The 17,412-nt window shown below is 52.8% G+C and overlaps 4 protein-coding genes across 4 annotated transcripts; 2 read left to right on the top strand and 2 right to left on the bottom strand.

Annotated features, from left to right (window-relative positions):
- Positions 1-1,632: 1,632 nt before the first annotated feature.
- NEUTE1DRAFT_119917 (uncharacterized protein) lies at positions 1,633-2,995 on the bottom strand (the record flags this gene model as incomplete). Its single annotated transcript, XM_009849699.1, has 4 exons — positions 1,633-1,909; positions 1,965-2,099; positions 2,305-2,513; positions 2,549-2,995. The coding sequence occupies 4 exons, from the start codon at positions 2,836-2,838 to the stop codon at positions 1,806-1,808; spliced, it is 738 nt and encodes a 245-aa protein (XP_009848001.1).
- Positions 2,996-4,436: 1,441 nt separating this feature from the next.
- Positions 4,437-5,133, bottom strand: NEUTE1DRAFT_36261 (uncharacterized protein; the record flags this gene model as incomplete). Its single annotated transcript, XM_009848842.1, has 2 exons — positions 4,437-4,812; positions 5,045-5,133. The coding sequence occupies 2 exons, from the start codon at positions 5,131-5,133 to the stop codon at positions 4,437-4,439; spliced, it is 465 nt and encodes a 154-aa protein (XP_009847144.1).
- A 536-nt stretch (positions 5,134-5,669) lies between these two features.
- Positions 5,670-7,311, top strand: NEUTE1DRAFT_144150 (uncharacterized protein; the record flags this gene model as incomplete). The annotated part of the gene is made up of 4 exons (XM_009849698.1): positions 5,670-6,138; positions 6,218-6,422; positions 6,491-6,699; positions 6,767-7,311. The coding sequence occupies 4 exons, from the start codon at positions 5,952-5,954 to the stop codon at positions 6,850-6,852; spliced, it is 687 nt and encodes a 228-aa protein (XP_009848000.1).
- A 4,047-nt stretch (positions 7,312-11,358) lies between these two features.
- On the top strand, positions 11,359-15,773 carry NEUTE1DRAFT_134797 (uncharacterized protein; the record flags this gene model as incomplete). The annotated part of the gene is made up of 2 exons (XM_009849697.1): positions 11,359-11,458; positions 11,524-15,773. 2 exons carry the CDS (start codon positions 11,359-11,361, stop codon positions 15,771-15,773), a joined length of 4,350 nt encoding a protein of 1,449 aa, XP_009847999.1.
- Positions 15,774-17,412: the final 1,639 nt, after the last annotated feature.

Raw genomic sequence — 17,412 nt, 5'->3', positions numbered from 1 at the left:
TTTGTTATTTTTTTTTTGGTCTTTCTTGTTCGCTTGCTTCGTTGTGTTATGTTGCTACCATTCGAGCACCTAACCGCGAGTTGGAGATAATTTCAACTCCATTATCGAGGAAAACAAAATTGACACTTCCTAGCATTGCACTTCTTAAATGTTGGCGAAACTCATGAGACAACATCCAATCCAACCACATATTCCGCACATCCTAGTTCTGAAAGAAGGTGGAGCTGGTCCGGTGCTGTCCGGGCCTTGCTTGCTCGGTGGTCCTGATCTGAGCCGATGTTCGACCTCGACAACTCTTCCGTCAGCATTCGCACAATAGACTTTGTGTCGTTTTGCAAGGTGTAGGTTCTACTAATGATAGTGTATTGTCCCTCTAATCGGTTTACGGAGAACGCCCTCTCAACGCTTCCAAGGCTCAACATTCACACCTCAATTTGTGAGCGATGTTTGGTGGTCAGCGAGGAGGTGTAAGAGGCGTATACTGCTGCTCTAGGGTCAGTTTCATGCCAAGAATACTACTATGGTTATGGTCAGGATGTATGTTTTACTTGCCTTGTCTCCTTGTGTGCCATGACTGCATCCTCCATTCTTCTACTGGCCACGAGGTTGTCTTGTTGCACCGTCTGCCCATGATCGACGCCGATCACTTCAGCCCTACAAATGAGTGTTGGTCTCTTTGGGCTGTCCTATCTTAACAAATCTGTTACATAGACTGTCACAGGGCAAGATACTAAGCTGTGAAATGTGTTGTCTGGGCTATATAGTGCGTGCTTTCGTAATCTTATTAGCAGACAGAACAACGATCTATCTCTTGTATGGTGTCGTGACTCAGTGGCACTGCACACCTATAGCCCGTATTATAGATGAACTGTACTATGTATAGTGCGAAAACTTTGGAGGTGGGAAGGTTGTTGGATACTAAGATCAAAGGTACTGCTTGTATTCGAGTTGAGGGACATTACTGCGTTTTGGCAACTGTGAAGATCAAGTATGGGCTATGACAAGTGAAAAGCAACTCGAAACTCTTCAGGCACTGAGACTTTGAGCAGTGACACCTGGGTAAGGTTTTAAACACTACTGGCCCTGGATAGATCAAAAAGAAGTGAAACAACGAAACTGTGCAGAACGTAGCCAAACAGTGACAGAGTTTTCAACTACCCATTTATGTGATGTTCTGGTTGGGCTCTCTCGCTCTCCAACCCAGATGAACACTTCCCTTTTGGGTAAATGAAGCACCAATGGCTAAGGAGCTTCATCGGTACATCACACAGAAGCAGAAATATTTCCAAAGCAGGGATGACTTTCCAACAGTTCGAAACGAGAGGCTTGACACGAGTGTTCTTATCCATCAAATTGGGAGATCGACAGCAAGCCCCATATCCAGGATTGATAAATAACAAAACTTAGGGACGATCGCATCGATAACATCACAAAAGAGAACACGTCAAGAAGTTGGGCTCTGGCTTGCCCTTTCGCGCGATTCGGCTTTCAGCACCCCTTATAAAAGGAGTTGGTGACGATCGGCGGACGTCTCGAGTGCGAGGCGAACGGCAAAGTAGGACACGATGACCGTTTTTGGCGCAACCACCCACCCACGTCGGCTGGCAGAACAATGATCATCTATTGCCTGCATGTGCAAGATAAGTGCGTTCGCGCTAGTTACCGCTGCGAAGAAGATGGGTTCGAATAGTAACCAAAAACGTCGCTGTGCGTCAGCCGTCGTCTTTTACAGCTCAGGTTGCCACACCAGTGGTTTCGAAGAATCGAACGTGTACCTCGTGCGATATCACGAAGCAAACATGCTCTCAGCTGGTAAGCATAAGGGGTAAAGGCCAAGCTGGAGAAGATGCCTGGTGTTCGGCCTGGAACCACGATTCATCGGACAGCCGACCATATAGGGCTGCAGGCCCTGGATGTAGATCGACGTTGCGCAAATGAAAGTGCCGGGGGTTATTTAATGACACCCTCAGTGAGACAAAAACGTGGTTTAGGGTAGTAATTTATACTCCCTCTAGTGTTCGGGGCGGCAGCAAAGCTGCCTTCCTTCCCAGGGCAAGGAGAGGCTGAATCCTGGGTTGGAACGTACACAGTAGAGGTAGCTCAAATGTAGAGGAGACCTAGATAAAAATGTAAGTTGATGCCGTAGTTAGTACACGCGGGACTTTGTATGGGGTCCGCCCACGAAAAGCATTCAACCCCTACGGTAATTGCCCCCTTTATCGGAACTCAATTCCGTCACTATGGGAGACGGCTCAAAGTCTTTGCATCAAGGTGGCTTTTGGCATTGAGTGGATCCTCACTTACATACAGAACTGTGACTTCGGGCAGCAGAAACCTTTGCAACTAATGGGTCAATTTGCACGTGTTCGCAAAAGGGGGTGCTTGCGACGGTAGGGGTAGTTACTGTACCCGGATTCACTTTGGCGTCCCAGCTCGTTGTAGGTATATATAAAAACGTTTGAAACGTGAGGCAAAAGAAGGTTTCCGGTGGCTCAAGCACAGGGTAGATGGGGCTCGAAAGTGAGGCGAACGAGACCTCTAATCGAACGAACCAGTAAGAAAACAAGCATTCAAACCGACCAAAGCTTGAGTACTACAACGCAGCATACCATGGACATGCAGAATTATGTGCCCTTGCAGTGGCCAGAGTAAATCAAGCGGTGTAGGCCCAACGATGAACAATATACTTGGTGACCCGATCTGGACGCCCCTCTTCGACAGCAAACATGCCAAATAGGCCATTGTCAGCCGATTGAGGCCTTTGGCGCTCCGTGCGCGAGATATATAACGAGACCTCTGCCCAGCTCTGTAGCTCGATACCAGCAATTGAGGAGTCATTGTCCCCTTGAATCATCCAGGAAGCCGAAATGTCGTCAATGAACAAGTACTGGATCCCACAATTGGATATCCACAAAAAAGTCATCACTCAAGAGCTCCAGTATTATCTGGGACCTCAAGCAACAGTCAGACCTTTTACTCAAGAGGTGTGAACCGGCCTATCCTTAAGCCTAGCTATGGCTGACAGAGGTGACTCCAGGGAGAAGATGGATTTCTGATCACGACACCCGGGCCATGCCTAAGCGATGTGAGTTGCCGGAGATTTCAATCCCAATCCGTAGCATGGTCAAAGCTGATATGAAACATAGGAGCAAATCGATGATATTTGCGTTAAGTCCAAAGAGATGTGGGAAAAGCAAGCAGCAGCTCGAGCAGTCGGGACGCCGAATAAACCTCTCAAGAGGCCGCTACATCAGCCCGTTGTGATAGCCCAGGCAAGCTCAGACGGAACAGAGCCCTCGAAGCGAAGAAGAGACGACCGACGGGATGACCGGCGAGATGACAGGAGAGGCGAGCGCAGGTGGGGTGAACAGAGGAGTCGACGTGACGACCGAAGCTGGTCCAACTAGAGACGCCGTGATTGAAGCAGGTAATCCACAATCTCGAGTGTCATAATTGTTCTAAAAGCAGGGCAGGAACCATATTGCTGGACACTGTGACCAAGTGTCTAGGCTAAGCGGATGGATTGAAGCATGGCAAGAAATTCCTGTGGATGACGGATGCATCATTCAGATGGAGTTTGGACCATAGCCGGCAAAGGCACAATGGCAACAAATGAGAATCCAGAATGTTCAATGCTGACGGCGTAACAAGCACATGCTTTATGTCGCATATATGGTGGATGATGATGGTGTTCTCCGACGATGGACCAGCAACAATGTGCCATCTGGCGTGACTGTGACCCAATGAACATCGCACCGTCTATGCCCATCGGATAAATGCATCCATATGTTGAGTTCCATATTAAGAATGATACTCCTCGGAATCTGAACAGTCTATGAGCGTAGCCCGACTGGCTATTTGCTGTTTTGAAGTCGTGCGTTTTGTGCATGACAAAGTTCGAGAAGCAAAGTACACCTTCCATCTGGTATGGAATGTCTTCGCCGCATCTATTACCGAAAGAAACCTGCGGTGTACCCAATTGCAGCATGGAAGTGGTCGATATCTCTGCAGAGATGCATCGTAAATCCAATGGAGATCTGAAGACGGTTTGACGTAATTTCGGCTCAAAACTCGGGTAGCGCCGTGGGCAGGTCCGTCGAAAGAGCGATCGATAATGGGAAAGCCTTTCTTACGTGGTGAAATAAAGAACTGGTGGCTGGGTCGGAAATCTGACTGATAGGCGCCACGGCAATGGGCCTTGAAAGAGGCGTTCTGGGACAATGCCGTGAGACTTCAAAGGAAGCTAGAACTGATCCGCTTGGCTGCTCCTGATATCCGGCACGGATGTTACCCGGAAGGTGAAAAGCAAGGCGACTATCCCAACGGCTTTGACAGGCAATGGTGGTTTGCACTCTTTCTCGCTGAGCCTCAAAGCATGAACGTATGCTTTGTTTCCAGAGAGGTCCAAAGTGGAGAGACATGCTCCCCTAACACCGTCATTGTCCGGTCTTGCTGGCTGAGTTTGGAGCTGTGATGCTACAGCAACTTTTCAGAGCATCTACCGATTCGTCGTATCGCTGTGTGTCGAGTGGTCCGGAAGACCAAATGAGAAGAGCGCGGATGCGAACCTGCGTCTGAACCCGTGCCTGAAATGTTTCGTTTTCTCTCATCGAGCCTTTCCTGGCGGGGAAGGGATTCACGGCAGTGACGTACCCAATCACGTTCACCCACTCGCCAATACGTACCTGGTCCGACTTGAGGGTCCGTAAGGCCAACGTTACGTCCACCAAGGCGACGACGCACCGAGAGTCCTGGGCCTGGTGGTGATGCTGTAGCGTCAAAACACCAGCCACCGTAGAGTAAGAAGTCACACTGGTATGCACCAATTAGTTATTGTGTTCATAGATGGCAGCTCTTAGGACATCAACGTGATGGCGGAAGTGGCATGGACGAAACTTGGATATCTGCCCAAGTGGAGGCGCAGGCTATAATGGTTCTCCCACGATAATGGATCCGTACTTCGTTTCCCAGGGTTGCTCAGAAAGGTTGGGAAGATCAATCGAGACAAATTAAAACCTTTGGAATGCGAAGAGTGTATGCTCACCAACCCAAAAACCGAACTTTGTCGCCTTCCTTCTTCAACGCTAAGTCTGGTAGCAAACATAGCTGAGACGGAAGAGGACCATTGGACATGGTCATCGAGGGAAGGACAACTACTAAAACGATATAAGCTTGGAAAGATTGGATGAAATTCCGCGAAGCTCATTCATGGACGGAGGAATGGTGCTTGTCAGACTTCCATAAGTCGTTGTATCAGTTCAAAGCTGAAACTATCCGTCTGTCATTGATGGTGAAGTTGTGGTTGAGTGAGAGTGCACCACCATTTCACACGACTCGCAAAGTGAGGGAGGTCACGCGGTCCGAGCTCCAGCAGGAGTGGTCGACTAACAACTCAGGGACTGACTAAGCAGCTGGAATCTATCACGTGCTAGTATATCCTTATCGCTCAAGGTGCGGCTGGGTACTCGGGACACGTGCAAGGATGCCGGAGGCAACGGTCAGTACTGTAGTGCACACTAGTTGTATGGACCACGGCGAATTCCAGGTGACCTTGCTGGTCCGATTTCCCGTGCATCATACGCGCGCCCGATAGGCAATCACATCAACCACCACGGAACAGTCGAGCGTTCGTCATCGCAGTGTTTAGGCTGCGACTTTAACCTCACTTTCATTTGTTTCCTGCGTCTTCAACCTGATACCGATCCGTAAACCGCAAATTCAGGTCAAAACATCCGCCAGGCGGCCAAGTGATTTCTGGTTGGGGAATTCAACCTGGTTTGCGCCCCGCCAACATTTGGAAAGTCGTCATCGCCTACCAAACGCCCAACGCCGTTCCTCGGCAGTAATTCCTTTGCTCGACGTCCCACCTTCCAGGCATCGTGACCTAGTCCACCTATTGTACAAACACCGCTCGCCGTCCCTATCATACGCACCTCTAGCGAAAAGACAACATGTCTGGAATTTGGGGTTGGTTTGGCGGGGGCTCAGCCGCGCAGAAACGCAAAGATAGCCCCAAGAATGCCATTCTCGGCTTGCGAACGCAACTGGACATGCTCCAGAAGCGTGAGCGCCATCTACAGAACCAGATCGATGAACAGGATGCCATAGCACGAAAGAACGTCAGCACGAACAAGACGGGTATGATGCCAGACCTGACTGGCTTTCTGCATGACTTTTGGCCGATAAGAAAGCTAACGTGTGTGATTGTCTCCAATAGCTGCGAAGCAAGCCTTGCGACGCAAAAAGGTCGCCGAAAGCACCCTCGAGACCACGCTGGGTCAGATCACCACCCTCGAGCAGCAAATAAATGCGATTGAGTCTGCCAACATCAACCGGGAGACCCTGGCCGCCATGCAGGCAGCACGTGAGGCTATGGGCAAGATTCACGGCAAACTCACCCCCGAGAAGGTCGACGAGGAAATGTTAGTGTTGACTTATACCACTTCAGCCTTGTTACCAACTATTGTGTCGATGCTAACCAACACTGTAGGGCGAAACTCCAAGAAGCGAACGATCTCAGCAATGAAATCGCCACAGCCATTACCAGCGCCAACATTGGACAGCCGATTGACGAGGGGGAGCTCGAGGACGAGCTTGAAAAGCTCCAGCAGGAGGAGGTGGACTCGAAGCTACACGAAACAGGTGGATCGATCCCTGTCCATGACAAGATCTCTCTTCCGGCAGCCGGAACCGGCGCACGTGAGTATCCCTGTATCGTATGCATAAGTGACGACTTTGACCATGGATTCGCTGACGCCTCCTTTAGTCAAGGGCAAAGAGAAGGCGAAGGCGGTTGTCGAGGATGACGAGGAGGAGGAGCTCAGAAAGTTGCAGGCCGAGATGGCTATGTGAGTCAGGCACGCAGGCCTAGGAGTATACAGAAGAGGAGGCATGGAAACGGGGATATACAGGATGCGATTTATGCGCGTGGCACCATGTCGGTACCGCTTTTCACTGTTGTGTCATTGGCTTTTGTTATTGGGAAGTAGGAGCTGGTTACGGTTGTTCCGTGTTTGTTTACCTCTTACTTTTTTTTTTCCTTTTCTTTTTTTCCTGTTCTTTCTGATTCCCTACTCTGTCCCTGCAGAGTTTCGACTCGTAAGACGAGCGGCGCTGGCGTTTTGGGAGGGTTGGCACGGTTTGGCATATGAGTGATAATTATGCACAGTAAGGGAGAGGAACAGGACTGGTTGGTTGGACTGGTTCATGTTGCACGCATTGTGGATGAATTTAAGATAATTTACTTATCCATAGTTATCATTCCTCCCCAAGCTTCTCGGGTAAGGCATGTACTACGTATATGCAGCCTAGACCAAGACCGACGCCGAAATAATTTCCGTGTTTCTGAGGTCGTTGATCCAAACGGTCTCGTGATCAACTGACAGACGATGTGTAGGCATGGCGGATCATGGCTGTTAGTAATCCGCATTCGCAGAGTTGTTTGTTGACTTTGACATGAAGATCTAGACCCCAAATATTCCAGATATAGTTTAATTGCACACCCGCTGTTCGTTCGTGTGCAACAGACCAAGGATCAGCGAGATGCTATGTCTTGCTGGCGGGCTCTCGCTGGTGGCCATGGTTCACGAAACGGAGGTTGGTCACACCGCCCTTTTTGGGAACGTCTTCACCTGACCTCACTTGATCGCTTTCGGTATCGAGGACAGCTAGGTTCGCATAACCCCTCCCGGGACTCGTGGGGTGGCACGCATTTGTAAATCTCCCCCTGCCCTCTGTGTTCCTGTTCCTGTGATTGAGCCTCAAAACCTGGGGTGCATAGGTACCGAGTTTCCCAGCCTCGCAAGTCGCAAGTGCGACAGCTTCCCCTGTCGAACAACAGCCGATTGGAAGGAGGAAAGTGGATTCGGCGGGCGGCGGCGGCGGCGAGGGCCTGGCTCGGCTGGTTATGTAAGAGTGACGCCGGCAAGTGAGTGCCCGGAAGTTCCACTAACCGTTGACCGCCCGATCACCGAGGTCTAAGTCTACAGTCCCGGCTTCTCGGCGCGATCAGTCCCATGGCTGTAAAGAGACTGGACGGATGTTGGAGAACACAAAAAGTGAAAAGCCTGTCCGGTGAACACTTTCATGAGTATAGTTACTGATACCAGTTCAGTGATCCTGTTGTCAGCTCCTGTGCAGACCTATGTATTCGTACATAGCAGAAGAAGCGGTTTGTTGGCGGGGTAGTGCAGCCAGGTACACATCCAATTAATCGTTAGCACCAGAATTCCACCGAAGCTTGTTGAATCGGTACCTGATTTAGTGCGTGTGCCGAGGAAACTTGGCATCTCCCCAGCCTTGCACAAACGCGGAACCCCCCATCACCATTTCCCGTTCTTACGGTTTTCGGGAACGAAGGAGCTCCCGCCCATTTGTAAAGGCCAGTCTGGCTCTTTTCCCGGAGTTTAAAGAGTCCGTATATCGGTACCTATCCTGTAAGTCATTCGAGTGTGGACGTAGTCGCACGTGGGAAAAAAAGGGGGAAGTGGGAAAAACGGGGCCGCGGATGACCGAGAAATGGCATCTTCTCGTCGTTTTCGGTCAGGTACAATGACGCTCGAATTCGCTCCCTCTGGACGACGATGGGGCCGGGCCCCTTGTGCCTGGTCCCCGGCTTCAGGGCAGGCTCCGAGCGAACCCCGACCGAACGAGCGAACGAATTCCAACTTCCACTTGCTGCGTTGGCGTGATGGACCGGGGCCTTGTTAGCTCGGCCCCTCGGACGCGGGGACCCTTGAATGGTTCTTGGCTGCTTGCCCAGCCTCGCTGGTTGTACCCTCCAGGAACCAGCCGCCCAGCTTCCGCAACCTCGACATTGCTTCCTCGACTGTGATGCAACGCTACGGCAGGATTTTATTAGTACCCAATTTCCACAAGGGCTTTTCTGAAGAAGCAGCTGAGGTGAAATTGGGCAGACGGCACAATTGGGTCGGGAATGTGGGCTTCTATGCAGCGAGAAGCAGAGGCAGAGATTTCTACCCGCTTTTGTCCTACCCGTCTTTTTGACCGGATGCTCACCCGATTTTTCGCATTTGAGAGTGTGATATTGATGGTGTGGGAGTGGCGGGCTGACAGGCCGTCTGCCGCCGTCAGGGTCACGTTCGTTCTGCATTTCGTCGCCAATCCCATCACGGCGATCTCCCAGCAACGACAAGCTGTTGGGTGCCCACGTAGCCTGATCAACCCGAACGCGTAGCGTACGCGGAAACCTTGATCGACGGGATGCATCTGCAATCTTGAAGTCAGCGTGTACACTACGATTAGCAGAGAGCACAGGCACCTTGATGTTGTCGAGATTTGGGGATATAGTGGCTAGCTATCGTCAACGTCAGCAAGTGCGTATAGAGTAAAGATCTAAGCTCCCGCTCGCCAGGTCTGCAGAGTTCATCATGACGCATCCACCCGTTGGTTTCATAGAGCACCATCATCTGAAGTGTTGTAAAACAGTACTTCAGACGACTTATACCCAATCCAGGAACAAGTTAAGCTCGTGCATTCTTTCCGGGAGGGGCCCAATGGAAGATATTGGCTGGCTTACCAGTGTCAGACCCAATGGCACCTGAATGTTTGGCGGTAGCCAATGGACTAGCTGCTGTCAGCCTCGCAGTGTTGCTTGATGGAGTGGTGTGCATCTATTATCTCTTGCGAGACATTGGCGCTTGAGTTCTGGACCATTGTAAAACACACCAAAATAAATGGACAGCAGCGTGTCGAGCTTATATGTGCCGGACAGGCGTCGTCCCTGTTGTTGTTATTGGTGATGCGGGTCTCGGATAGGCTCGAATCTGGATGTCTATTTTGAGATGACTTCATCTCTGGGATAGCTCCCGTGGTTGACCGTTGCCCGTCAAATCAGGCTTTTGGCGGCGGTCTCTTCCTCAGCTGATGAGTGCGAGACTGAATTACTCCATCATGAATCTGCAACGCCAAACGGCGCCATCATCCGTCACCACGACCAGCCCCTCAATATCGTAGCCGTCCTTTACTGGAACTACTGGCTCCGCCCGAGCGCGCTGTACCTGGGCCTTGTTGTTTTTTCCGCCGCTCATTTACAGTGTAGGTCGCTCGTTCCCCCGGTGCCATTGCGACGTGACACCACTGTAAAGCGCTTGGCCCAATGTTCTCGAGAGCAGTGACAAAGTGAACGTCGCTTGTGCCGGAGTTGGGTTGTTCGTGAACCGTGGGGTTGGTGTCTTGGGTGTCTTGCTTGGGTGTTGATGGGTCAACCTCAATTGCTGCAGAAAAAAGAGATCAGAGAGCCAAGGCCGCAAGGCGGGCGATGATTCCGATGCGGTGAGTGGTCAATGTGAAAGCGCTGGTGGAGATGTGGTGGGTCACTGCCCAATCTCACTTCGGCGCCATCCAATCGCACGGCAGGCTGCGAGCAATACGGGGAGCCGTGAGGAGCCGTGACGATGGAGAACCCTTCCCGATTGGAATTACCCCATGTTGCAAAAGGGAATTTGTTGACGACGTCGGTCCATTCGCGCGGCGGTACAGACCTACACTACACAATGAAAGAAGGGCAGAAGAGCCCAAAAAGGCCGAGGGAGTCAGCCCAGGGTATCAGGGCACGAGAGCGGAACGCCCGAACGAGAAGGGGGAAAGCTGTGGTTGTGAACTTGTGACCTGGTCGTGTCGAGGGTTGTTGTGTGGGCAGGTACCACTCGTAACCTTGTCGAGCCGGTGGTCCCATCCCCATCCACAAAAAGTCCACAAAGTCCACAAAGTCCACAACATCCACAGTTTTGAGTCCATTGCTCCTGCAAAACTCCAGTCGTGCCAAGCCCAGTCGCTTTTTTTCTTCTCGAAACTTGCCCAAGGGTCCCTTTTCCACTTGCTACACTCCAACCTCAACTCCCCTAGATCCCCTTTCCCTACGAGTTTCACCTGTAAAAAACAAACGCCTCCGAGTCATATCCCCCATTGCCGACCTGAAAAAGCGTTACGACTAACGAGGTGAATACAAACCTTTTTCTCTTCCGTCCTCTCTCATTCTCTGTATGCCTTGTCGTTGTTCGCAATCAGCTTCCCCTAGCTCATTGCCCCGCGCTATTTGTTCATCCAGCGGAAGACAGGTGCCCCAAACTCACCTCTTCATCTTATCCTCTTGGCTTGACCAGCTTGATTCTGATTCTGGGACCGTTTGCGCGACCAACTACAGGACGTGACACCACAAAGGCTGGCCATATTTGGCTTATACGATCGTCAACAACCACATTTTTAGACAGTTTCCCCTTTTCCGTTCCCACGCTGAGATCTTGAACGGAGGCCAAACACCGCCGTCCAAGGCTCCACCTCTCTTTGCCGTTCCCTACCTTTCTGCCGCCTACCGATACCCCGACGATACAGCACTGCATGGCGGATAGTAAGAGCACACCTCAGGCCCTCTCCGTCGTGACTTCTTCCGACAAGGCACAATCTGAGGTGACACAAAATGATGTCAACTACCACGATGGTAAGTGCTGTGTACATGGCCGAGCTGCATCCGAAGCGTCTCAGTCATACTGATCGCTGCTATAGATGATGACCTGAGCTCGCCCAGGTCTCCCACCTCTCCAGGCTCTCCAGGAGCTTCTCCCGCCTCTAAGAACGCCAAGAAGAACGCCAAGAAGAGGGAAAAGGAGAAGGCGAAGAAGGCCGCTGCTAGGGCCCTGGCGCTGGCTGAGGCCGAATCTCAGCCAGTAACAGAGTCTGAGGCTGCCCATGACGAGCATGAGGATAGCGGCGCCCCGAACGACGCCGAAAAGAAAAAGAAAAAGAAGAAGAAGAAGTCCAAGTCCAAGACCAGCAAGGACCTCTCGACATCTATCGCTTCCATCCTTGGAGAGCAGCCTGCGCAAACAGAGATTGCTGAACAGACACCAGAAATCAAGCCCGCCGTTGAGGAGCAGCAAGAGCAGCAAATCGAGGAGGTCAGCCAACCAAGTGAGCCCGCGCCGGAGCCTGAGACCGTGGAAGTTGAGGAGGCCGAGCAGCCCGTTGCCGACGCCCAGGTCGAAGAGTCCAAGCCCGAGGAAGCCCCTGCGCCAGGATCGACTGAACAGACACCGGCGATGACAACCGAGGAGGCTCCTACGGCCGTCACTGAACCCGTGAGTACCGAAGAGCAAGTTCCTGCCCAGCCTGAGGAAGAAACCACCACCACCACCACCACCACCACCACCACATCCTCCCAGGATGAATCCGCTCCGACATACGCCGAGGTTGCTGAGTTGAAGGAGGGAGACTCGCCTGCTTCCGAGGTTGTTGTACCTGAGGCTACTGAGGTCACCCCCGAGCCCGCCTCCAGAGTCGTTCTCGAAACCGACGAGGTCCGTGAAAGCGCCGAACCAGTCGATACCGAGGTCCAGATTGTCGAGGAGACGAAAGCCTCAGAAGTTGACAACACGCCAATTGAGAGTGTTGAAGCTCCTGAAGTCAAGGCTGAGGTTGAGGATGACGTCAAGGTCCCTGAGGTCCCCGCCCAAGGCAAGGGTGGTCTCTCTCACATTTTCTTCCATCTTCCCGAGACGACAGAAGAGGTGAAGGATACTGCTATTCTTATTTCTGAAGAGACCCAGGCTTCTGTCGAGGAGACTGATATCGAGGAGGAGAAGACCGAAACTCCTGTTGTCGAGGAGGCTGAGACCCCTGCTCCCGAAGAGAAGGCTGAGGCACCCGTTATTGAGGAAGTTGAGGCTTCTGCTCCCGAAGAGTCCAACATCGAGGAGAAGACCGAAACTCCTGTTGTTGAGGAGGCTGAGACCTCTGCTCCCGAAGAGAAGGCTGAGGCACCCGTTATCGAGGAAGTTGAGGCTTCTGCTCCCGAAGAGTCCAACGTCGAGGAGAAGACCGAAACTCCTGTTGTTCAGGAGGCTGAGACCCCTGCTCCCGAAGAGAAGATTGAGGCCGCCGTTGCCGAGGTAATTGAGGCTCCTGCTTCTGAGGAGACTGTCGAGACATCTGCTCTCGAAACCAAGACTGAAGCTCAGGAGGAGAAGCCTGAAACTACCGCCAAGGAAGAGGAACCTGAGGCTTCCGTCACTGAGACCCCTGTTGAGCAGGATGCTGAGGTGCAGGAGAAGGTCGAGGCCCCTGCTGCCGAGGAAAAGACCGAGGTTCCTGAAGAGAAGCCCGAGACGCCCGTTGCTCAGGAGGAAATCAAGGCTAAGATCGAGAAGCCTGTCGAAGCGGAGGAAGAGAACAAGCAGGAGGACATTGAGAAGTCTCCTGAGCCTGCCGCTGCCGAGAAGCCTGTTTCTGAAGATGTCACCCTTCCCGAGGCTGTTTCTGAAACCTCCGCTGTCGAGGAGTCTAAGACCGCTGAGGCTGAGCAAACCCCCATCGTCGAAGCAGTCGAGGCTGTGGAGGAGACCGAGGCTGCTGAGGAGCCCAAGACTGTCGAAGAGGCTCAGACCGTTGAGACTTCTGCTGTTGAGGAGGTCAAGGTTTCTGAGCAGGCTCCTGCTGTTGAGGAGTCCAAGCCCGTTGAGGAGACCCCCGCTGCTGAGGAGGTCGAGGTTTCCGAGCAGGCCCCTGCTGTTGAAGAGTCCAAGCCCGTTGAGGAGACTCCGATCGTCGAGGAGGTCAAGACTGTTGAAGAGCCTCAGGCCCTTGAAGAGACCCCCGCTGCTGAGGAGGTCGAGGTTTCCGAGCAGGCCCCTGCTGTTGAGGAGTCCAAGCCCGTCGAGGAGATCCCGATCGTCGAGGAGGTCAAGACTGTTGAGGAGCCTCAGGCCATTGAAGAGACCGCCGCTGTCGAGACCTCCGACGTTGAAGAGGCCCCTATTGTCGAGAACCCCGCTACCCAGGTGCCCAAGGCGGTTGAAGAATCCGAGTTCGTCGAGGAGACCCCAATCGTTGAGGATGTCAAGGTCGAGCAACAGGAAGTTGCTGCCGAAACCGCGAAGGGAGAGCCTGTTCAAGAGACTGCGGCCGAGCCTTCCATCGAAAGCGCCACCGAGACTGCCACTGCCGCTATTCCTGAGACGGCCCCTGAACCCGCCGTTGAGGATATCAAGCTGGCTATCACCGAATCCGCCACTAAGAACGTCGCCGATGCTGCTGAGGCTGTTGAGACTGTGGCTGAGCCGGACTCCCAGGTCGTTGAATCTACTCCCGAAGTCAAGGCTACCGATATCGCCCAGGTGGAGGCGTCTGAGCCCGTCACTGCCAAGGCCGACGAGAAGCCAATTCCTGTTGAGGAGACTGTTGGTGAGTCAAAGGCAGTATTGCCGGTTGATGATTCGATTAAGGACAAAATCCAAGACACAGTTGCTGCGCCCGTGCATGATGATGTCAAGGAGGTGGTTGTCGAGGAGCAGACTACAGGTGAGGACAAGACTGCCATTGAAGGGGAATCTACCAATGACAGCGTTCAAGTACCCACGGACGCCGTCAGCCATGAGAAACCTGCTAGCGTTCAACAGGCTGTCGAGGAAGCTCCGGTGGCAGAGACTCAAGAGGAAGCTACCGACAAGCCCGGGTCCTCTCTCAGCGAGACGTCCGTCACAAAGGATGTCGAGGAACCCGAGAAGAAGGACACCGACGAGAGCAAGTCCAATGCCACGGAGATCGCTGTCGGCGCAGGCATTGCTGTTGCTGGTGCTCTGGGAGCCGCCGCTGTTGCTGTTGCCGACAAGGTCACCGAAGTCTCCAAGCCCGTCACAGAAAAGGTCGTTGAAGTCACCAAGCCCATCATTTCGGATTCTGCACCAAAGGCCGCCACGCTCGAGCGTTCCGCAGCTCACGGTCAAACTGAGGCTGGCTCACTCATTGCCGAGCGCCCCAAGCCCGAGTCCAATCCCCAGACGGTCACTGAAGATGTCAAGTCGACTTCATCAGTAGAGGCTGAAGCACCCGAGATCGTTGATGAGACGGTGCCGCTCTCCGAATCCTTTCACGTTGTGGAGAAGGAAGCACCAGCTGAAGAAGAAGCTGCAAAAATTGATGGAAAGAAGGGAGCTTCTTCTGAAGATGGTGAGGAAAAAACAATCCAGTCCGTTGACCAGAAAGGAACACAGACTGATAACGCTCTTAATCCTCAAAGGCTCCCAACAGAAGACAGGACAACCAACCAGGTCTCGGTGGACCAGCGTGTACCCACATCTGCTGTCGTTCTCCCTGATCTTGACGATCCTGTGGCTCAGGAAGTGAGCCGCGCCCGCAATGAGCGGGGGCCGGACAGGAACACCATTAAGCAAGCAGAGGAGATGGTCGCAGCAGCAGTAGTCATCTACGCCACAGCCGATTCTTCAAGCCCAGCTGCCACTGCCACAGCTGACAAGCCGGAAATTAACGCCCTTGGTCTCTCAGGAGTGCCTTCCGAGGCGGATGTGAAAGGAAAGGGGAAGGATGTCGAGCCTCCATCACCCACCGCCAGCAAGGACGCTCACATCAAGAACGTCGAGACCGCATCGGACCCGACCATTGTTCAACAGGGATCCTCTTCACCGGAGCTTGGGCGGTCTAGCACAACAAGACTGCGGAGATCACTCAAATCGAGGGAATCCCAGGAAGCAAGCAACAAGGAGAACAAGGGCACGGAGCGCGGACACAGCAAGAAGAGCTCGATCTCATCCGTCTTCAAGTCCAAGAAGCAATCATCCACTGCATCGGACGAGTCTGTGGAAGCTGTGTCCCCCACTTCGTCGGCTGGCGGTACGGACCCTTCGTCACCGACACAGGCCGCCGCTCACCGCCAAAAAAGGGAAGAGCGAAGGAAAGATGCAAAGGAAGGCAAGAAAACTGGCTTTAGGGCTGCCATCAGGCGCTTCTTTGGCAGCAGTTAAAGGCCTGACACTTGGGCTTGTTACTTTTTTTTCGGATTCAGGGGGTGGCTGCTATGGTTTAATAATCGGCATGTTGGTTTGATGATAATGATGAGGCGAACATCTACCTCTGCTTAGTGTTTAATGATGAACGGGGGGCGGGAGCGGTGGTGATGGTGAAGATCCCACGTGCTATACGAAGACTTGGAACAGCAAAGAAGAACAAGAAGAAGGAACGAGGAACGATAGTTGTGTATGTTATGGCTACTGTATTTGTCATTTCGGTTACCGGTTTTCTTTTTTCCAGAACACCCGTAAGGGTTGTTACGTTATGAGTTTACGAATTGATTTGTGGGTTTTCCCTCTTCTCAAACTTGTTGCATGCTCTTTTGGCGATGACGCTGCATGCTGCTGGCGGCAGGGCCGACATGTGAATACTGCTGTTGCCGGCCGCCCGTTCAAATGACGATCAAACTGGGCAGATAGCTGAGTTTGCTGGTGAATACGTAGCCGCCCTGCCTGCCGCGAGAGCCCAGTCAGGGTCGCAAGGAAAACCCTTGTACCTCCGTCAGCCTTGCAGGAGGTGGGTCGCATCCGTGGAGGGATGAGGCCGCTTTCATTGTTTGGCGCTGAACACCACTAAAAAGCACCACCAAAACACGAACGATTGACGAGAGCGCCCTGCCTTTGCTGCTGCTCCTATTGATCCCCGACACACTTCCTCTTGGTTGCTCTTTGGGTCTTTCCCGCGGACGTATTCTTCTGTCAATTTTTTTTTGCCCAAGGCACCTTCTCATGCAATGTCCAGGTGACAAAGAGTCAAACATCCCTCTACGACTCAAATCACGACCGACAACCAACCCAACAACCGATCAATTGAACGGAACATCATTGACGGTCTAGCTAAACACGATAGACACGACACTACAAACTAAAATGTCCGACCTCCTCTCCCTCTTTGGTTGGACATTTCTGCCCAACCTCGTCACCGGCTGGGTCCAATCATTCTACTACAGCGTTACCATCCGCGCTGGCTCGCCGCGCCCAATGCCGGGCACACCTCGATACGCCGAACATCGCCGGCGCATCCACATCTTCGTCGTGGCCGTTTACCTCCTATACACCATTTACGAAGCCCACTACGAGCTCGTCGTGCGCGGCTCCAACTTCTACGGAGACCTAGGCGTCAGCCCGGACGCAAGCGAGCGCGAAATCAAGAGCCGGTTCCGCCGGTTGGCGGCGCTTTACCACCCCGACAAAGTCGTCACCGGACAAGGACAACAAAGCCAAGAGGAGGTCAACAATTACTTTGTGCACCTGAAGACGGCAGTGGACACGCTTACAGATCCCGTGCGCCGGTTTGCGTACGAGCGGTTCGGCGTCGATGCTGTTGCTTGGGCCGGGCCCAACGGGAATGGCAAAGGAGGATGCAAAACCCACCGCGACTTCGTCATGCGCGGCGCACAGATGTTGTTGTCATATTACGGCTTCGCGGCCGCGGTGCTGTACGGCCTGGGCCAGCTGGGATACCTGACGTGGGGAAAGTACGAGAGGTGGCTGGTGCTGGCCAGCATGTTTGTGTGGGAGGCGCACATTGTTATGAGCCCAGGCAGGCCGGCGGTATTTGAACACTTACTGAACCCATTGCTACAACGGGTGA

Source organism: Neurospora tetrasperma (assembly GCF_000213175.1).
Source record: "Neurospora tetrasperma FGSC 2508 unplaced genomic scaffold NEUTE1scaffold_1, whole genome shotgun sequence".
Taxonomy (NCBI): Eukaryota; Fungi; Ascomycota; class Sordariomycetes; order Sordariales; family Sordariaceae; genus Neurospora; species Neurospora tetrasperma.
This window is presented reverse-complemented; position numbering and strand designations above follow the sequence as displayed.